This window comes from Neovison vison, chromosome 4 (genome assembly GCF_020171115.1).
Source record: "Neovison vison isolate M4711 chromosome 4, ASM_NN_V1, whole genome shotgun sequence".
NCBI lineage: Eukaryota > Metazoa > Chordata > Mammalia > Carnivora > Mustelidae > Neogale > Neogale vison.
Genome location: NC_058094.1, coordinates 68,332,319 through 68,352,574, shown reverse-complemented (window position 1 = coordinate 68,352,574; position 20,256 = coordinate 68,332,319). Strand labels below are relative to the sequence as shown.

General features: G+C 33.9%; 1 protein-coding gene across 11 annotated transcripts in view; it reads left to right on the top strand.

Moving 5' to 3' along the window:
• CSPP1 (centrosome and spindle pole associated protein 1) overlaps positions 1-20,256 on the top strand; it is a 170,944-nt gene that overhangs the window by 105,595 nt on the left and 45,093 nt on the right. For 8 of the 11 annotated variants that reach the window (XM_044245500.1, XM_044245507.1, XM_044245498.1 and 5 more), the window contains 4 exons: positions 4,404-4,533; positions 6,574-6,721; positions 15,728-15,880; positions 18,761-18,873. In XM_044245500.1, coding sequence (XP_044101435.1) covers positions 4,404-4,533; positions 6,574-6,721; positions 15,728-15,880; positions 18,761-18,873 — 544 coding nt within the window. The remainder of the gene's footprint in view (positions 1-4,403; positions 4,534-6,573; positions 6,722-15,727; positions 15,881-18,760; positions 18,874-20,256) is intronic. The other 3 variants (XM_044245503.1, XM_044245502.1, XM_044245501.1) reach the window with 1 other exon arrangement.

Here is a 20,256-nt window from a genome sequence, read left to right as displayed (position 1 = left end):
GGTGGAAGTTGAATGGGAAGGAACAGATTCACATGCCATAAAGATTGTTGTTCTTAATGAAAATTTTTCTTTTTTTCATTTTTTAAAACTCTTCTTGGATTGTTGCAAGCATTACATTAATTTTCAAAATTATAAAAAAGTTGATTTTGGCAATTTTTAACAGTGTTTTCAGTACTTAAATGGAGTAACAGATTTTCAGAGGTCCCTACTTGCCATTGTGGAAGTGTTTCCAGTTTCAGAAAACTCATCTCCACAAGATCCCTCATATCCATCCATTTACTGTTAGTTGTGAGTCCTGTCCCCAGTATAATCGTTTTTTAAGTTGTCTTTTTTTTTTCTATTATGTTTTTCTGAATGCCACATTACAAAGTGTAAAATTGTGATATAAAGTAACAGTTAAATAGTGGAATAACCTCCTTAATTTCCTTACAAACTATTTCCTAATGTATTTATTTTTATTTCCAAGCATTTTAGCCTAATTAGAGGTGGAAGGAACCTGTGATTCTGTTAACTCTTTTGATGTGCATGTGATCTGTCGTCTTTCCAATGTTTTATTTCTTTAACACAGCTGAATTCATAGGTAAAAATGTTATAGGAAAGGGGCTTGTAAGTCTGCCATTCAGTCCCCAAAACTATTCACTGCTGGATGACTTGTCCTTAGAATTTTAATTGTTCAAATTGGATACACATTTATTAAAACATTAATTATCATAATAGCAGCAATTTCAGTTTATAGAGTAGTATATGCTACTGTCATGTCATTATAGGCATTATACATTATATGTATCAGTATTTGCAGCTGAAGAAATTGTAACTCGGCTATATAAAGTGACTTCCCTAAGTCCTCCCTGAATAAGCAATTAAGGTAGAAATCTAAAAGTAGTTTTTTTGGCTGCAAAGCCTTAACTCTTTGCCACACTTTAGGCAACTTATCAAAATTACATTGTAATGATTTGTGATAACAGAAGAGGTTATAATTATTTTGTAAACCAACGTTTGCCACTATACGAAGTACTGTCTTTTTGGTGAGCAGGGTTTTATTTAGGACCAAATTAAAGAACTTCAGAGCTGAAAAGGATGTTTGTGATTTCTTAACGTGAGTTATGTAGGTTTCAGAGGGGCTATATAAATCCATTGAAATATTGTATGCATAATTAATGTGTGTGTATGATATATATATACATTCATACATATGTTTCTGCAATGAAAGTAGGTTTTAATCAAATTCTCAAATTCTCAAAATGTCACAGATTCCCTTCTCAAAAATTAGGAGATACATTGATGGGCATCTGCAGATATAGTGAAGACCAACAAATTATTTCCTATAACTTTGACATTGTCATCCACTTCTCCAGTTTGATATTGGCATGGCATTGTCCTTAATAACCTCTTTGTCACATTCTTTTCTTGCATGTCAATAAATTTGACTCTCGTCTCTCTGGTGCACTTCAAGGTCTGGATAATATCTAAGTAGTAAGAGCTCTGAATCACAGAGAAAGATGGATAAAAAGGAAGAGAGGAAGAGGAGCTTTCATTTGCTCAGGAATCACTGCTCCAACTTTACCCAACACTTAGAATCACCTTTGGCACAATTTCCATCCCATGTCTCATAAGCCGGGCAGAGTTTTAGAGATTCTACTAGTCTTAAGCCATTAGTATCATCAGTAAAATCTGTAACGTCTCTTAAAAAAAGAAAAAAAGAAAAAAGTATAGCTTTATTGTATTTTTTTCTTCTATTTATTTTTAAAATGCTGATAAAATATTAAATTAATAGTTTTAACAGCATTGCTGCATACATAATTATTATGTAGAAAGCAGTTCTAGGAAATGGCAGTTTCTTAAGTTAAACATGCTCATCAGACATCACTTGAATTGTCCTCCTAGGTATATACTTAAGAGAAATGTAAATATCTGTACACACAAAGACTTATATGTGAATGTTTGTAACAGTATTATTCATAATACTTCTAAGTATAAACAGTTCAAATGTCCATAAATGGATAAATAAAATGCATTATATCCATATAAATGAAATACTGTTCAGCCATAAAAAAGAATGAATTATTTTTAAAAAGTTTTAAATTTAAATTTGGTTTAGTTAACATGTAGCGTATTACTAGTTTCAGGGGTAGAAGTTAGTGATTCATCACTTGCATATAACACCCTAGTGCTGATTACATCAAGTGGCCTCCTGAATACCTGTCACCTGTTTTTCCCATTTCCATACCCACATTCCCTCCAGCAACCCTCAGTTTATTTCTTATGGTTAAGATTCTCTTATGGTTTGCCTTGCTCTCTGTTTTCCTCTTATTTTGTTTTTCCTTCCCTTCTCCTATGTTCATCTGTTTTGTTTCTTAAATTCCACATATGAGTGAGAGCATATGGTATTTGTCTTTCTCTGACTGACTTATTTTGCTTAGCATAATACCTCTAGTTCCATCCACATTTTTGCAACTGGTAAGATTTCATTCTTTATTGTGGCTGATAAAATATTCCATTGTTTGTGTGTGTGTGTGTGTATATATATATACACACATGCACACACGTATATGCCACGTTTCCTTCATCTATTCTTCTATCGAAGGACATCTAGGTTCTTTCCATAGTTTGACTGTTGTGGACATTGCTGCTGTAAACATTAGAGTTCAGGTGCCTTTTGGATCACTGTGTTTGCATCCTTTGTATAAATACCTAGCAGTGCAATTGCTGAGTCCTGGGTCAATGCTATTTTTAACTTCTTGAGGAAACTTCATACTTTTATCTGGAGTGGCCACACCAGTTTGCATTCCCACCAACAGTATAAGAGGGTTTCCTTTTCTTGACAATATCAGCAACATCTGATGTTTCCTGACTTGTTAATTTAACCATTCTGACTGGTGTGAGGTGGTATCACCTTGTGGTTTGATTTCTATTACTGTGCTGCTGAGTGATGTGGAGCATTTTTTCATGAGTCTGTAGGCCATTTGTGTATCTTCTTTGGAGAAGTGTCTGTTCATGTCTTCTGCCCGTCTCTTGACTGGACTTTTTATTTTTTTGGGTGTTGAGTTTGTTAAGTTCCTTTAGATTTTGGAATTTGTAGCCAGTTTGTTTTGAGAGATTGGTCTTAAATGACCCCTTTCAACCTTTTTACATTCACACATGCAGAGCCCCCTTCCTCTTAAAAAGTCTAACAGGGATGCCTGGGTGGCTCAATCAGTTAAGCATCTGCCTTCGGTTAGGTCATAATCCCAGGGTATTGGGATCAAGTCCCACATGGGGCATCTTGCTCAGTAGGGATCCTGCTTCTCCTTCTGTCTACTGCTTCTCTTGTGTGTGCGCTCTTTCTTTCCCTCTCTCTCTAATGTAAATAAATAAAACCTTTTAAAAAAAGAAAAAGTTAACATCTTTTAGGAATGATTTGCTCTGGCTCTCCTCATCCTTCCTTTTCTTTAAAAAAATTTTTTTTGTGGGGGAAGGGAAGCAGAGAGGAAGAGGGAAAGAATCTTCAGCAGACTCCACAGGTAGCTCTGGGCTCAGTCTCATAACTCTGAGATCATGACCTGAGCTAAAATCAAGAGTTGGACACTTAATCAACTGAGCCACCTAGCCACCCCATCCTCATCTTTCCTTTTATCCTCTCATGATCCAGTGAGACAGTATACATAAACATACCTGTTTATCCTTACAGAAGATTGTAAATAAATTGGATAAGTTAGATACACAAAAGGAACTCATTTGAAATGAGGATATTTTTGGAGATGAAAAGCCTCCTGTAGTCTCTTTAATAATATAGTTTTATTATAAATCTAATACTTGAGTTTATCTTTTGTAATTCAGATTTTTAAATGTATTACTTTCTTCAAAGTGGCTGCATTCCTGTATTTAAGACAAGTAGCACTTTTTTGCTTGAGATTTATGTAACCATAATGTATTTTAAACTTTCCTTTTTTGATTTTTTGCAGGCTTTTCAAAAATTTGAATATTATTTGGGACAGACTTTTTACTGTCTGTCCCAAATAATATTCTTGAAATGGCTAAGAAGTTATTACTTTATATTAGAGTACATTTATTAAATAAATTATTAGTTATGATATTGGGAGACTTATATTGTTATTTCTCTACATTCAGAAAAGTGCATAAGTCATATATGTACTGCTTGATGTATTATCAGCAAGTTTTTACCCCCATGTATCTGTCATGTGGGTCAAGAAATAAATCTAATAAATTTGGGAGTTCCATTAATTGTGAAACAGAGATGGTAGAGAGAGCTTAGTAAGGGGACATTTACTTAAGGATTTCTCCTTGACCTGCAGGGAAACATTTTTCCATGTTTTTAAATCCGCTTAAACAGTATACTATTTCAAAGGAGAAATGTATTCTTGTTTTGTCATAGATGGATTAAAATTATTGTGTACTTGATATAGGAATGTGATTGGACAGAATGAACTGAAAATTACAAGTGATCGAGCAATAAATTCAGGATTGTTTTTTGAAGATAAACCAAAGCCTTCAAAACAGTCACTTCAGTCTTACCAAGAAGCTTTGCAGCAACAGGTATTCATTCATTTATTCATTCATTGTATTCGTTCGTTCATTTAATGTTGAACATTTTATGTGTTAGCTCGGTGGTCCCTTTGAACTCAGCTTGGCAGAGGAGAAGCAGTACCACTCATTTATATTTCACTATGATAAATTTTGGTGCAGCTAGATTAGAATACTTTTGGAAGCACATTTTGAAAGCACAGGATAAGAATAAATGCCTGGCAGTTAGGAGGGCTTCATGTGTTGTTGATACTTGAACTGCATGTTAAACAATGAATACATTTTAAATTCCTGGCATATTCAGGGAATGGAAATCGATGTGGGAGAGGGGCTGAAGTATTATAGTGTGCTGGATTGTGAAGAATTAACTAATAAAGAATTTTCAGTTTTATCCTATTACAGAGAGCCTAAGGGAAGAAAGTTTAAGCCAGAGAATGAAAAGAATAGTTGATGTGAATACCTTTAAGTTTAGGAGGGGTAGCTAGTTGTGATGTATATGATTGAGAAAAATGTGGCAGAGAAAACTTTTCTATAGACTATTGAGGCAGTCCAGACAGGAGGTAAGGAGGCCCTTACTAGATAGGGAAGATGGGAGGACATCTAGAAGACAACTCTGAGATTTATTGATAGAACTTAGATAGAGGGAATGAGAAAGAACAGGGGGCTTGAAGATGATTCTGAATGTTGTAGTCTATAAGAATAATGAGGCTATAAATATGAACTATGAGAAAAAAGTAGAACATTTTTAGGGAGGAGGATAATGGGTTCTGTTGTCGTTTGTAATATTTTAAGAAAGTTTGCTTAAAAGTAATTATATCAAATATATGGGGTTCTTAGGGGAGTATCCATATCTCTGAGAGGATTCTGGAACTCTTAGCTGGTATATGTCCATCTGAAGTACTTCTCTATAAAATTCCACTTGGATTTTTTTCTAAAGCTCTTTTTCAGATTTTACATGGGCAGCCTCCTTGAAAATGGATTTTTTTTAAATGGTAGAATTACAGCTTTATTTTTTGGATGGTAGATTTCTACAATAAAAGATTGAATTTATATCTGTTTTCAAATGAGCATATTAATAACACCACTGGCAAAGCTACATTGCCTAACTCTAGAATTTTATTTCATGTATGTGATGACCTCTTAGCCTTGGTGGGGTGGTTGCTTAAATTTTCCATGGATGTGGTTATGAATTCTGTGTGTGTGTGTGTGTGGTTGTGATTTTTTTTTTTTAAGATTTTATTTATTTATTTGACAGAAAAATAGAGATCACAAGTAGGCATAGAGGCAGGCAGAGGGAGAAGGAGAAGCAGGCTCCCTGCCGAGCAGAGAGCCCGACGTGGGGCTCGATCCCAGGACCCTGAGATCATGACCTGAGCGGAAGGCAGAGGCTTAAACCACTGAACCACCCAGGTGCCCCTGTGGTTTTGATTTTAAGAGTAACTTTCCAAAGCATAGATACTTTTTCATTGCCTTCCATGCCTAGAGACCAGCCTGTGCTTATATTTGATGATGAAAAGACTGTTTTGTATGCTTTCATAAAGTTGTACTTAAAGTAGACCAGACTTCTCTGAATAGCTTTGAACCTTCAACCTCTTGACTTCTGGGAATGGAGTTTCCAAGGGTAAAATGAGTAGGTCTGATGAGATGTGGGGAGTAGTTTATGGCTGGTCAGGTCCCATAACAGGATAGATGAAAAAGTGAAGTAGGGAGATCCTGTTGGTCCTCATGCAACTAGTGAGGTTTAGGAAGGAATAGCTCGGGTAGAGGTTGGTGGGAAGGAAGAATTTGTTCAGTTACAGCTGGCATCAGTGGCTGGAAAGCACTCTGGAAGCAATGATATGAGGGACCAAAGCTGTTTATTTTAGCCAAGGAAGTGTTTTTAAATTGGGTATTCCATAGATTTGTGATTTCCAATTTTATAGTGAGGCAGATTGTAAAAAAAGGAAAAAAATCCAGTTTTTTTCTCTAATAAGAAAAATAAAAACTAATATTAAAACTAAACCTTTTGTATCAGAATACTTGTTAATACTAATGTTTCTTAATATTAACAAGATTCGGGAAAGAGAAGAAAGAAGGAAGAGAGAACGTGAAGAAAAAGAAGAATATGAAGCTAAATTAGAAGCTGAAATGAGAAGTTACAACCCCTGGGGAAAAGGTGGAGGTGGTGCTCCTCTGAGAGATGCAAAAGGAAATCTGATAAGTACGTTATTTCCATTGATCTGTTGTTTTTAAAAGAAACTGAAATATTTTTAAATTTTTAAAGGAATGGGGGGGTAGAAGTGAGTATCATAGCTTGTAAGGCAAGGTCTCTTTTTATATAGCTTAATGCAAAAGAGATATTTTATAATATATATAATAACAGGTTAGAAAGTCTTTTTTTTTTTTTTTTTGGCGTATTCATTTAATTTTATTACATGTTTTTTCATCCTCTAATGATAATAATTCAATTGCAGAGAAAAGCTCATGTTAGTTGACAGGTTTTTACCCAAACCGGTAGTTAGATTTTTTTTTTTAAAAACATCCTGGTAAAATAACAAAACTTTTATTAATTTTTTTTTAAACTAGTAAGACATATTTAAAATAACTATCTGAAATAGTTGTGGTGTGCAGTATTTCATAAATGCCATATACCTGCACAGTGCAAGGACTCCATGGAAAAATAAAGACCAGGTCTCAGAAACTTTCTGGTAGGTTGCAGAAACATATTGATTTGTCTTTAAGTTATTTACTCTCAAAAATATTTGATCTAGAGGGGTTCTTGGGTCTCTTAGTTGGTTAAGCGTCTGACTCTTGATTTCAACTCAGGTCATGATCTTAGGGTTGTGAGATCGAGTGCCACCTTGGTCTCTGTGCTGGGTGTGTAGCCTGCTTTAGATTCTTTCTCTCTCTCTCTCTCTCCCTCTGCCTGACACGTCTCCCCCAACTTTCACATACTTTCTCTTCCCCTCTTAAAAAAAATGTTTGAGATAAAAACAACAACAGCCAGCTCTTTGGAAAAAAAAAAAAAAAAGGTCTTATACAACTTGTTATATATATTGGGATGGTCTCTGATTAACTTTTAGATCAGGATAAAAATAGACAAAGATAGGTTTTTGAAAATTGTTTTATTAGAATAGAGAAATGAATAATAGAAACCAGTAAATGGTAAAAATATAGATTTCATTTTGTTCTTCAAGTATTACACATTATTATAGGGATAGTTGAGGGATGTAGTCAGAATACTTTCTGGTTATTGAGTTATTAAGAGTTCTTAAATATTATGCTTTTGCTTTGTTAAAGATGGCTTTTTAAAAAGATGTATTTGAGACCCACTTAAATAACTAAGATACATCTTTTCTTCCCAAAGGATTTGTTTCTTTCCTATCTTCACCTCATACTTTGTTCATGGTTTTGAAGACTGGAACTCTTTTTATAGATGAGGTGATTTTAGATGATACATAGATAAACATTTCTTATCTTAAAAGTTAATTGTTGATTTGAATATAAATTTAAAAAACTGGTTTTTCATTGGATAGTGCTATAATATATCCTTTTAAAATACAGGTATTAATTAGTTCAGGCATTTAACAAAAAGTGCTTTAACAAACACCCCCTAATTATCAGAAACTTGTGGCTGAAAGCTAAAGGCTATAAAAGTTACTTCTCACTTATGTCTCATTCTGATGCTCTTTGAGTGGGTCTCCTCCAAGAGGTGACTCAGGAATTCAGGGCTCTTTTCTTGTATCATTCATCCACTTTGAAATCCTTCACTTCTAGCAGCCAAACAGGGTTTAGTGGTGGGAGAATTAGTTGAGAGTTTTGTGGGGGTTCTGGTCTCGAGATGGAGGGAATATTGCTTTGTCTCTTTACTCCAATATTCAGACCTAATTATAAGGAGACCTAATTATAGTGCCTCGGAAGAGGATATGAGATTGATAAGCATCTAGTCAAGTCTTTGCTGTAGTGAATTTAAATTGTGAATTGATAGAAACATAGTAGTTACTGGGAAGGAGCTTAAATGCCTGAAACTTTGGTAAACACTGGAATAGAATAATTTCCTAGGACTTTCAAGCTGGCCTCTAAGATTATTTCCAGTTCACGCAATACAGTTATGTTGTTCTGTATGTGTTTAGTTGGTGGCAGGGAGTAGGATAAATGTGGATTATTGAATTATAAAATACTGTTTTAGAATTGTTTGACCTAATAGTAATGAAGCAGACTTTTCTGTGTTTTTCATTTTTAGCAGTAATGTTTACTTTGCTTATTTAATGCGACAGTCATGCCATGTGATAGAAAAGTATACTATTTTATCAAATACAGTAGAACTCTTTTTTAAATGGTATTTTCAAAGCAGGTAAACTCATCCCTTAAGGGGTATCTGTTTGTGACTTGATCTGTTCTAGAGAGGGAGGGAAGGGAAGGAATGTGATTTATCTATTCTATTTGAAACATGTTGTAAAGATCTGTATTCTTGTTTACTTCATATAATGACCAAGATCATATAATTTCTGTACTTTCTGTTGGCCCACTTTAATTTGGCTGCTGGCTTCTCTAGTTACTCCTATTTTATCTTTGGTCTTTTATTGCAAAGAAATTAAGGAAATTTAATGTTTATCCTTAGCTCTTTGGGGAAGATGTCTATAACGGGAAGTAGTTATTAATAAATATTAAAATCTGTTACCCAGATGACTAGAATAGCACTAACTTTTTTTTTTTGCATCAACTCTCCTTTTTTTTTTCCAATTTATTTATTTTCAGAAAAACAGTATTCATTATTTTTTCACCACACCCAGTGCTCCAAGCAAGCCGTGCCCTCCATAATACCCACCACCTGGTACCCCAACCTCCCACCCCCCCGCCACTTCAAACCCCTCAGATTGTTTTTCAGAGTCCATAGTCTCTCATGGTTCACCTCCCCTTCCAATTTACCCAAAAGCACATACCCTCCCCAATGTCCATTCAGCTCTCCCTTTTAAAGTAAATATTTCTTGTTTTTATTATTTGTGTGACACTTAAAAATCTGTTTCTCTTCTTAGCTCTTTTTTCATTAAAGTTCTTTTTTTTAAGTTCCAATAAAACAAACAAACTATATTCTAATGACTTTTAATGGGTGAATGAATAAACAAAATGTAGTACATTCATACTATGGCTTGCTACCTAGCAGTTAAAGGAATGAACTATTGATGCACATAATAACTTGAAAGACTCTTCAAAGAACTTAAGCTAAGTGAAAGAAGCCCCTTTCTAAAGGTTATATACATGTATATTCTTAAAATGATTTTAGGGATAGTGATGTTACATGAATTTATCATACGTTAAAATTCTTAAAAACTACTCCAAAAAAATCAATAAAATTAAAAAATACCTAACCAATTTGAAAGACAGCAGAAGTATTCTAACTGATTAATAGTGAGATTAAATGTTTCTTCACATATATTTGATTTAATATTTGTATTTCTTTTATGTATAGTTTTTGCCCCAGTTAGATTTATGTTTGTTTTTATGTTGATTATTGAGACACAATTTGCATATGACACAATTCATTCTTTTTAAAGTGTATTATTCAATGAGTTTTGACAACTGATTCCAGGACCCACAGTCGCAATCAAGATTCAGAACATTTACAATTTATCCAACCCTTGCCAACACCTCTGATCTGCATTCTGACAAAATAGTTTTTGTCTTTTGTGTCCTTTTCTCCTTAGTTTTAGTGGTTTTCCATGTTGTATGTGTCTGTAGTTTACTTCTTTTTATTACTAAATAGAACTCTACTACGTGGAGGTACCATGATTGTGTATCCTTTTACCAGTTGATGGGTATTTGGCTTGTTCACAGTTCAGGCTGTTATAAATAAAGCTGTTATAAACATTTACCTTCAGGTCTTTACGTGCACATAAATTTTCATCTTTCCTGGCTAGATGCATAGGAATGGAATTCCTGGGATGTATAGTAAGTAAGTGTATATTTAACTTTGTAAGAAACTGCTAGATCATTTTCCAAAGTGGTTGTGCCATTTTGCATTATTACCAGCAAAGCACAAGATTTCTGGTTGCATTACATTCTCATCAGCCCTTGTATTTAGCCTTTCTATTAAGTAGGTAGGACATCTCATTGTGGTTTTAAAAAAAGCAAACAAACAAAAAGTTTTTATTTTGAAATAATTCAAGACTTAAAGAGTTACAAAGATATAGAGTGTACCCCTTCACCTAGCTTCCCATGATGTTAACATCTTCAGTAATCTAGCACAGTGTTCTAAATGAGAAATTAAAATTTTAATTTAATGAGCTCTCATTTCCCATGAAATGTTTATTCTTTAAAACATACAGTGCCGGGACGCCTGGGTGGCTCAGTTGGTTAAGCGGCTGCCTTCGGCTCAGGTCATGATCCCAGCGTCCTGGGATCGAGTCCCACATCGGGCTCCTTGCTTGGCAGGGAGCCTGCTTCTCCCTCTGCCTCTGCCTGCCACTCTGTCTGCCTGTGCTTGCTCTCGCTTCTCTCTCTATGACAAATAAATAAATAAAATCTTTTTTTTTTTTTTTAAAGATTTTATTTTATTTATTTGACAGACAGAGATCACAAGTAGGCAGAGAGGCAGGCAGAGAGAGAGAGGAGGAAGCAGGCTCCCTGCTGAGCAGAGAGCCCGATGCGGGACTTGATCCCAGGACCCTGAGATCATGACCTGAGCTGAAGGTAGCGGCTTAACCCACTGAGCCACCCAGGCGCCCCAAATAAATAAAATCTTAAAAAAAAAAAACAAACAAACATAGAATGCCTGGGTGGCTCAGTTGGCTGAGCATTTGTCTTTGGCCTGGGTCATAATCCCAGGGTCCTGAGATCAAGTCCCACATTGGGCCCCTTGCTTAGAGGGAGCCTGCTTCTCCCTCTGCCTGCTGCTCCCCCTGCCTGTACTCTCCCTCTCTGACAAATAAATAAATAAAATATTTAAAGAATATAAAATATACAGTTCAGCAGTTTTCAGTATATTCACAGAGCTGTGCTACAATCACAAAGTCAATTTTAGAACATTTTGTACATTGAATTGCCTAATATGCTTGTTGAAAATCAGTTACCACAGAATTATTTATGGACCCTTTAATGTTCTGTTCCATTGATCTAGATGTCTATCCTTATGCCCATATCATACTCTCTTGATTACTATAGCCTTGTAGTAAGTTTTGAAATTGAGAAGTGTGAGTCTCCCAACTTGTTCTTCTTTCTCAAGATTGTTTTGTCTACTTGACTTCCCTCCCTTCCATTTTCATTGAAATTTTACTATCAGTTTGCCAACCTCAATAAAAAAGTGTGGTAGGATTTTCATTGAGATTTCATTTACAAAAAGATCAATTTGGGACAGCCAGCATCTTAACTATATTGAGTCTTTTGATCCATGAATGTGGAATATTTATCTGCTTATTGACTTTTAGTTAACATCTTTTAGCAGTATTTTGCAGTTTTCAGGTATTATAATATATTTTGTTAATTTGTATCCATAAGTATTTCATGTATTTTAATGCTATTTTAAATGTTAAATAATACATTTAAAATGATCAGTAGTCATTTTTTCATTGCTTGTGTATACAGTTGATTTTTCTGTGTTCTTAATGCATTAGTTTTAGTAGTTTTTTTTTTTTTTGTAGGATTTTTGGGATTTTTTAATGTAGGCAATCATGTTATTTGCAAACAGTTTCACTTCTTCCTTTCCATTGCCTTTCTTTCCGTACCTTTTAGTTATTTTGCTTATGTTTTACACTTGTTTGGAACTCCAGTACAATGCTTAGAAATCATGAGAACAGATGGCCTTGTCTTGTCTGATTTTAGGTGGAAAGTATTCAGTCTTTTCATCAGTCAGTATAATGTTGGCTATAGGTTTTTTCGTAGATTTTTTTCTTTAATCAGGTCTAGGACATTCTCTTCTATTCCTCCTCATACTTTTCACATGCATATATGTTGAATTTTGTCAAGTGCTTTTCTATATCTTTTGAAGTGATAATTTCATCTTTCTTTATTGATAAATGGTGAGTTACATTGCTAATTTTTTTAAAGATTTTTTTTTTAATTTTTATTTGACAGAGAGATAGCACAAGTAGGCAGGGCAGCAGGCCGCCGGAGTGGGAGAAACTCAGACTCTCTGGTGAGAAGGGAGCCTGAAACGGGGCTCGATTCCAGGACTCTGGGATCGTGACCTGAGCCTAAGGTAGATGCTTATCCAACTGAGCCACCCAGGTGCCCCACATTGACTAATTTTTTAAATGTTGAGCTGCTCTTTGATCCTGGCATCAACATGAGTAGGGAAAAGTTTCCTGTTTTGTTTCTAGAATTTACCAGTGAAGCCTTCTGGGCAGGGAATTTTCTTTTTCTTCCTTTTTAAAAAAAATTTTTTTAAATAAATAAATAAAAATGTTATAAATTTTTTTTGAGTATAGCTTTAACTGTAGCACACATTTTGATATGTGGTATTTTCATTTTCATTCAATTAACTTTTCTAATTTTGTGATTTTCCTTTGACCTATTATTTAGACCTGAGTTTTTTAAATTTCCATATATTTGGGTATTTTCCAGGTAACTTTCTTCTGATCACTTCTAGTATATGTTCTCTTTTGTTCAGAGAATATAATTTTGTTATTTTAATATTTTTAAGTTCATGAGATTTATTTTTTAAGTTACCAGTTAGATTTTCATTTGCCTTAGAGACTGTGATCTTAAGTGTGTATATTGTAAGTTAATTGTGAAATATGTGTTATTAGTCAAATTAGGGTTGGAAATTTTCTTTAGCTCTCTGAATTGACTTGTAGAAGAGTTTGTATAATTAGTCATGATTGCTGAATAATCTTGGGTCTATAGAAATATTTTCAGACGTTTTCTTAAAATGTTTTGGTATTTTCCATCAACCAACAGCTAACTCACAAAATAAATTTGATGGGGCACCTGGGTGGCTAGTCAGTTGATTGTTTGAATCTTGATTTTGGCTTAGATCATGATATCAGTATCATGGGATTGAGCACCTTCATGGTATCAGGGTCATGGGATCAAACACCCCGGTGGGCTCTGTGCTCAGATAGGAGTCTCCTCCTCTCCTCTCTCTCCCTCTGCTCCTCTCCCAGGTCATGCATGTGCATGCTTGCTGTCTGTCTCTCTAAAGTAAATAAATCTTAAAAAAATAAAATTTATTTTCAAAGTATTAGGCTTATAAAAAAAGATAAATAAGGAGTGAAAAAGTTTCAAATATTGTTTACTGTAGCTATCACATGATTTAGTTCTGGTCTGATAAATTGTTCAGAGAGTAGGACTATTTTCCCATTTGTTAATTTATAGTATTTTCTTTTGTTATTCTTTTCTTTCTAGAATTATTCTGCAGTGCTAGTAGTTTTATATTAAATGATACGGTATACATTTTAAATAAAGGCCATTTTTCAGTGGCATCTTTGCAGTTGGCAAATTATACTCTTCACCAAAGTGCCTTTTTTAATTTCGATTTTTAGCTGATTTTAAACCTTTTATTATTCAAACCACCTCACGGAAAGACAGACAAGGAGTGACTACTTGATTGATAGTGTTTTCCAATAAGTAGCAATATGGAGTTGTTGTGATTGTATAATTAGTTAAGACTATCAGATTAAACACTCTGCTGACATCACTTTCTTTTTACATAAATACATTCACTTATTGACATTGAGAGGACTGTGTATAATCACAACAGTGAAGTAACACATGTTCATGGGTTTGTTTACTTATGGAACATTTATCTCTTAATTTATGGTTTGTCTAAGTGAATATCAAAATGAGATTGCATTCCCTGAACATTCATTAATTTGGTAACAGAGCTCAGGTTATCATCTTAGAAGGAGTGAGCTTGATATACCATACTCTTCTAATAGAAAATGGAAGAATACTGTATGTATTGTTATTTATAGTGACTTCTCATTTATATGGAGTGCTCTTATGCTGTTCTAGTGATTATTGGATGATGAGATAGTGATCTCCTATTTGAGTTTTTTTATGTAATTTGGTGACTTTAAGGACCACAGCTGTTAGTTCATGACCTCAACTTTATCATCATCCTTCTGTTTTCATTCACCTTCCATATCCAGGATTTAGTGATGGGATAGGTCCCAGGATTTGGTGATGATTGCAGGAGCACCTAGCTACTTTTGCCTTACCAATTCTTGGCAGTTCTTTTTGCAATCAGTTTCTCTGTGATTTCAGCTAGTCCCTTATTATCCCAGTTGTTTTGTGGAGAAGAACTATTTTTTATTTTGTTACAGCTTGTTTTTAAGATTGACTTGTTGTTTTACCTGATTCTTTGTGCTCAGATTTTTGTGATCTGTGTGTCGTATCTACTGCTTTGTGACAAATTATGCAACGTGTAATGTTTTAATGTAACAGACATTATCTTGGGGTTCTGTAAGTCAGTTTTTGAATGGGTTAGCTGGGTATTTCTATCTCAGGATCTTTCATGAGTTTGGGGTCCAAAATAGCTCCTAGGGCTATAGTCATATGAAGGCTTGACTGGGACTAGAGAATCTATTTTCAATATGACTCCCTCACATGGCTCAGGAAGCCTCCGTTCCTTATCATAGGGGCCTTTCCATAGGGTTCCATCAGTGCCATTATGATAGAGTAGCTGGCTTTCTTCAGAGTAAGTGATCCAGTAGATCAAGCAAAATGGAAACCATAATGTCTTTTATGAAGTAGTCTTGGAAGTCATATGCCATCATCCTGCAATATTTTATTCATAAGAAGTGAGTTACTAACTCTGGCTTATGCTTAAAGGGAGGGGAATTGAACTCCATCTTTTAAGGGAAAACCATCAAGAGTTTATGGATATACTTTAAAACTCTGTGGTACATGATTATATTTTTTCATTAGAAATACTAACATGGTTGAAGAAATGTCACTATGACTTGTTTCGAATTGTTGCTGTTCTGTATTAAAGAGATGCCAACTTCTTAAGTAACATAGATATGAATATAGTTTTTATGAGTTGTCAAAGATCTACTGACATTCTTAAGCTCTCCACTGATTTTGGGTTTGTTTTGTAAGTTATTTTTTGAAAATCTTAGAAGTTTTAATAATTCTGTTTCTATTTTCAGAGCTCCAAGACACCATTGATTTATTCCAACTCTGTCTTGTTGTTTTCTCTCTGATTCTCTACTTTAAGAAAATGTATTAAGCATACTAATTACAAAAGTGTATGTGTTGAAATAAATGGCTTATTTTTCCCTCTCAGCTGATTTGAATAGGATGCACAGACAAAATATAGATGCCTACCATAACCCAGATGCAAGAACATATGAAGATAAAAGGGCTGTTGTATCTCTAGACCAAAATTTAGCCACCTCAAATGCTGAGAACCTAGAAGATTCTACAAATAAAAACTCAGGTTTTTAATCACATTCTATTTTTTTTGTTTGTTGACATTTCTAAAGTTGTTCCATAACATTTCTCTTCTCTTGCCTGACAAAGGTCATATTGTGATTTTGAAAACTTGGTTACACTGAGTCAGGCAGGAAGCATTATACATTATTCATGTTATTTATAATACCTTTTCTTAAATATTTTGACAAATGTGAATAGGGAGATATACTTTGCTTCTTAATACTGTGTATTTCTTCTCAGCCTTTTAACTTATGGATACTTTAGCTGCTGTTAAAATTTTTATTTTGCTGGTGGGAAGACTTTCTTAAAATCAGATAGTCTCTTCACACATATACAGACAAATAGTCTCTCTTGCTTCTTATACCCATAACTATTTGAATTAGTGAAAATGCATCAGATGTCATATGATATATTATACAAATAAATTGCTTATTTTTATTATTTTTATTTTAGTTGTTAATTTTATTTTTTACTTATTTTGTAATCATTTGCCTTCCCTTGTGAAACCACAAAGGACAAAGAAATGAAGTTTAATTTTTTTAAAAGTTTAATTCTGTATCTGGTCACATCTCCCTATCTTAAGCAATATTTTTGATTTTTTATGGAACAACATCCTTGAATTAAAGGTTCTATAAATAGGAAATTATTTAGTAGCTTTCTTTATGATTTGACAGGGAAACTTGTCATCTTTATCAAGTTTATATGAAAATATGTTACATATTTTAAAATCAAAGGAAATTTAAAAGATATATCTATCACCTTGCACTATATTTTGATGCCTGTAAAAGTAATCATTTATTTACTACAAATTCTATTTTTGTACTTCCCACTAAAGTTTTGATTTTAGACTAGTAAAGAGCTTTACATTAGAAAGTCCTAAAATATCCCTGACTGATCCTTTAATCTTCAATTTAAAAAAAAAAAAAAAATTTAACCCATGACTGCCTGTCCAAACAGACACATTTAATAGGCAGATATGAGTAGAATCACCAGCCTTTCATCTTTGATGGTAGCACTAATCTCTGTGCTCTTTTTGAACATTTTAGGAGATGTGCTACTTGTGGTTTCCATGGACAGCTTGTACCACTGTTGGATCTCTAATTATGAGAAAGTGCTTTCTTACTTTAGTCCACAATAGATTTTTACCTAGTGGATCGAGTCTTCATTTTTGGAGCACTAAAATTGAATTTTTAAATTTTTATGTAATTATTAATTTGGCTTCCACTCTTTGTATTAATTCATTGTGCAGTAAAAACACCTTTCATTTTATTGAAGGGAATTTTGATTTCTTTGGATACATCATTATTTTTCTCTTTACTTCTTTCTTCTACTAGTCTGTGTTGAGTTCCCAGTTCTACATACTCCTTCTCTAGCCTTTCTTCCACACCTGGTGTTTGTAGTTGTGTCTTCACCCAGAACTTTCTCTGTCATGTTAATAATGATTTAGGCATCTAGCTCTGCTTATCAAGCAGAAACTTAACTTTGCTTATCAAACAAAAACACTGGAAAAAAATCAAGTTTCTGTGACCCTTTCCCAAGAAAACACGCAAGCTGAATGATTAAATATCACAGCAGAATTAACTGCCTATTGCCTTTCTGAACAGTGCCAGGGTTTTGTTGCCATGTATGTTTATATATGTATATGTGTGTTTACATATACACATACACATGTGGCATTTAATATTTTAAAGGCCTTAGGGAACTTGAATATTTCTTAAAATTGAATGTTATAATGTGTGCTTATGTTTTCTCTTCATTAGTCCTGTTTGAGGCCTTTCCTCAAGTTCATTTTTTTCTTTTACTTTATGGTTCTAGGATGAAGAACCATATTTATGAAGCCCATACTAATATGACTTAGTGTTTGCTTATTATGATGCCTACATACATTGGGTTAGAGCATGTGTTTCTCTATGATTTTATTTTAGTCATGTATTTTTTAAAAACTGCTTATTTTTGAAAACTTAATTTTGTTTTGCTAATCCACCTTTTCATTATAACGTTTTAAGTATTGAGTTGACTTTCTGCTGATTTATTCAAGTAAGCATTAGTAAACTTAAGCACAAAGGAAAAATAGGCCTAAATGGCAGCTAAACTGCAAAGCATGAGTGAGAGAAAGAAACGCTTTCGATTGATGGTATAAAGACTAAGTCAGTAACTAAAAAATAATATAAAAAGTTATGTGAGGCTTCCCTGCATTTGAAGAGAGACTCCTGGGGTATCATTATTTTTCAGGTTGCCTTTATGAAATCATTTAATCCTTCCCCAGAGTATTATCCTATTTATAGGAATATATAGCATATTTTTATTGTTCATGTTATATACCATTACTTTGAAATTTTTAAAAAAATTATTGCAGTGATAAAATAATCATTCTAGTTTGTAAAAAATGTTTTCAGAGCTGGCTTTCTAACTATTGTGAACCATAGATGGAAAGACTTGGAATTACTGATTTGTCTTAGAAGACAAAATTTTAAAATATATGTATACGTACTACATTTTAATATATAATTAAGAATATTCTTAAGAAGAGGGTATTTACATAAGAATTTAAATGTACTTTTTCTCTTATACAAATTTATTTTAAAGTCTTTGCTGTAGTTAAAGTTGTTTAGGCTATTATCTTTGTTTCCTTGGTGTCTTTCAGGTATAGACATAGTAGATTTTTCAACTCTATTTTTGTTTCACCATTTTTCTTTCTCTCATTAGTTTTCAGCTGGTCTTCAGATTCTAATCTCAGCCTTTCTCTTCTGATTTTTGACCTCTCGACTTCCGTAGTTAGCACATATATTCACAATATGGAATTGGTAGCAAACTTTATTTTTTAACCTTTATAGTTTCTAACCATTGAGTAATGGTATGTTTTTTGCAAAATTTCTCTTTCAAGGTTATATGCAAACGCAGAGCTCTCCTTTTGCTCGGGGAAATATATTTTGTGAGCCTCCAACTGAACTTCAGATTAAACAGCAAGAATTATACAAGAATTTTCTTCGTTTTCAGGTGAAGTGCTTATTTTATCATGGTTTCAAAGTTTTAGTAAAAATTTTTTTTTAAGATTTTATTATTTCATAGATCACAAGTAGGCAGAGAGACAGGCAGAGAGAGTGGGGGAAGCAGGCTCTCTGCTGAGCAGAGAGCCCGATGCAGGGCTCGATCCCAGGACCCTGAGATCATGACCTGAGCTGAGGGCAGAGGCTTAACCCAGTGAGCCACCCAGGTGCCACGTTTTGTTAGGATTTAATAAACTAAACTTGCAAAGATTTTATTCACAGGATAAAGAATAAATTCTAAAATATCTCCACAGTTATTTAAGATAATTTAATTTACATCAGATATAGGTAGTATTAAAATGATATTATTTCATTTATATCTGAAAAAGGAATATAGAGACATATTAGGCATGCCAGTTGTCTTACTCCTTTCTAAACTTTATTAAATCATTAATTGTTAAAGAATTCTGACATTTATAAAACTGAATGAAATAAAATATTCACTTATTAGGCGTAGAATGAATATGTCTAGATGCTTAATGGGTTAGTAGAAAATCAGGTTTTTTTTCCAAATGATATATTCTTGACTCACTAGAGTTTGTAAATTATTAAAAATCAGAAGTAATCACATTTTGCCATTATTTGCCTCATTTATGTATGTAAGCAAATAGCATTTAAAAAATGGTAGAAATGCCCAAAGGAAGACACTTGAGTATCCAGGGTTTATTAAACAAACAGAATGATTGAATACTCATACTGTGTCTACTTTTGTGCTGAATACTAGGCGTGGAGCCTGAGGTGAAAGAGAAGGACTCCTAATTTTCTTCTCACCTCCATGCCCCTTAACATCCCATTATCAGATTCATCCTATGTCTGGGTGATCTCCTTTTGATATGATTTCTCATGTTATCTCAAAAACTGGTAGTAACTTTTCTTTTCTACAGAAAATATCCAAATTCCTTAGTCCAATATCAAAGGCTATCCAGTCTAATCCCAACCTCTTAAATTCTCCTTAAAAAGTTCTACTTAAATATGTCAACATTCTAATCCTAATTATTGTGGACTCTTCAATAAGGCAGTGATGTAATGGGTATGGGGTGACTGATCTGGCACTAGTGTTTAAGATGTATTTTTGAGGGATTTAAAAAATTGGAAGCAGGGGTATTTTACTAGAGTGGCAACAATGGAAATGGATAGAAAGACCTTTGTATTATGGACATTGGGGAGGGTATGTGCTTTTGGGTAAATTGGAAGGGGAGATGAACCATGAAAGACTATGGACTCTGAAAAACAATCTGAGGGGTTTGAAGTGGCGGGGGGGGGGTGGTGGGAGGTTGGGGGTACCAGGTGGTGGGTATTATAGAGGGCACAGCTTGCATGGAGCACTGGGTGT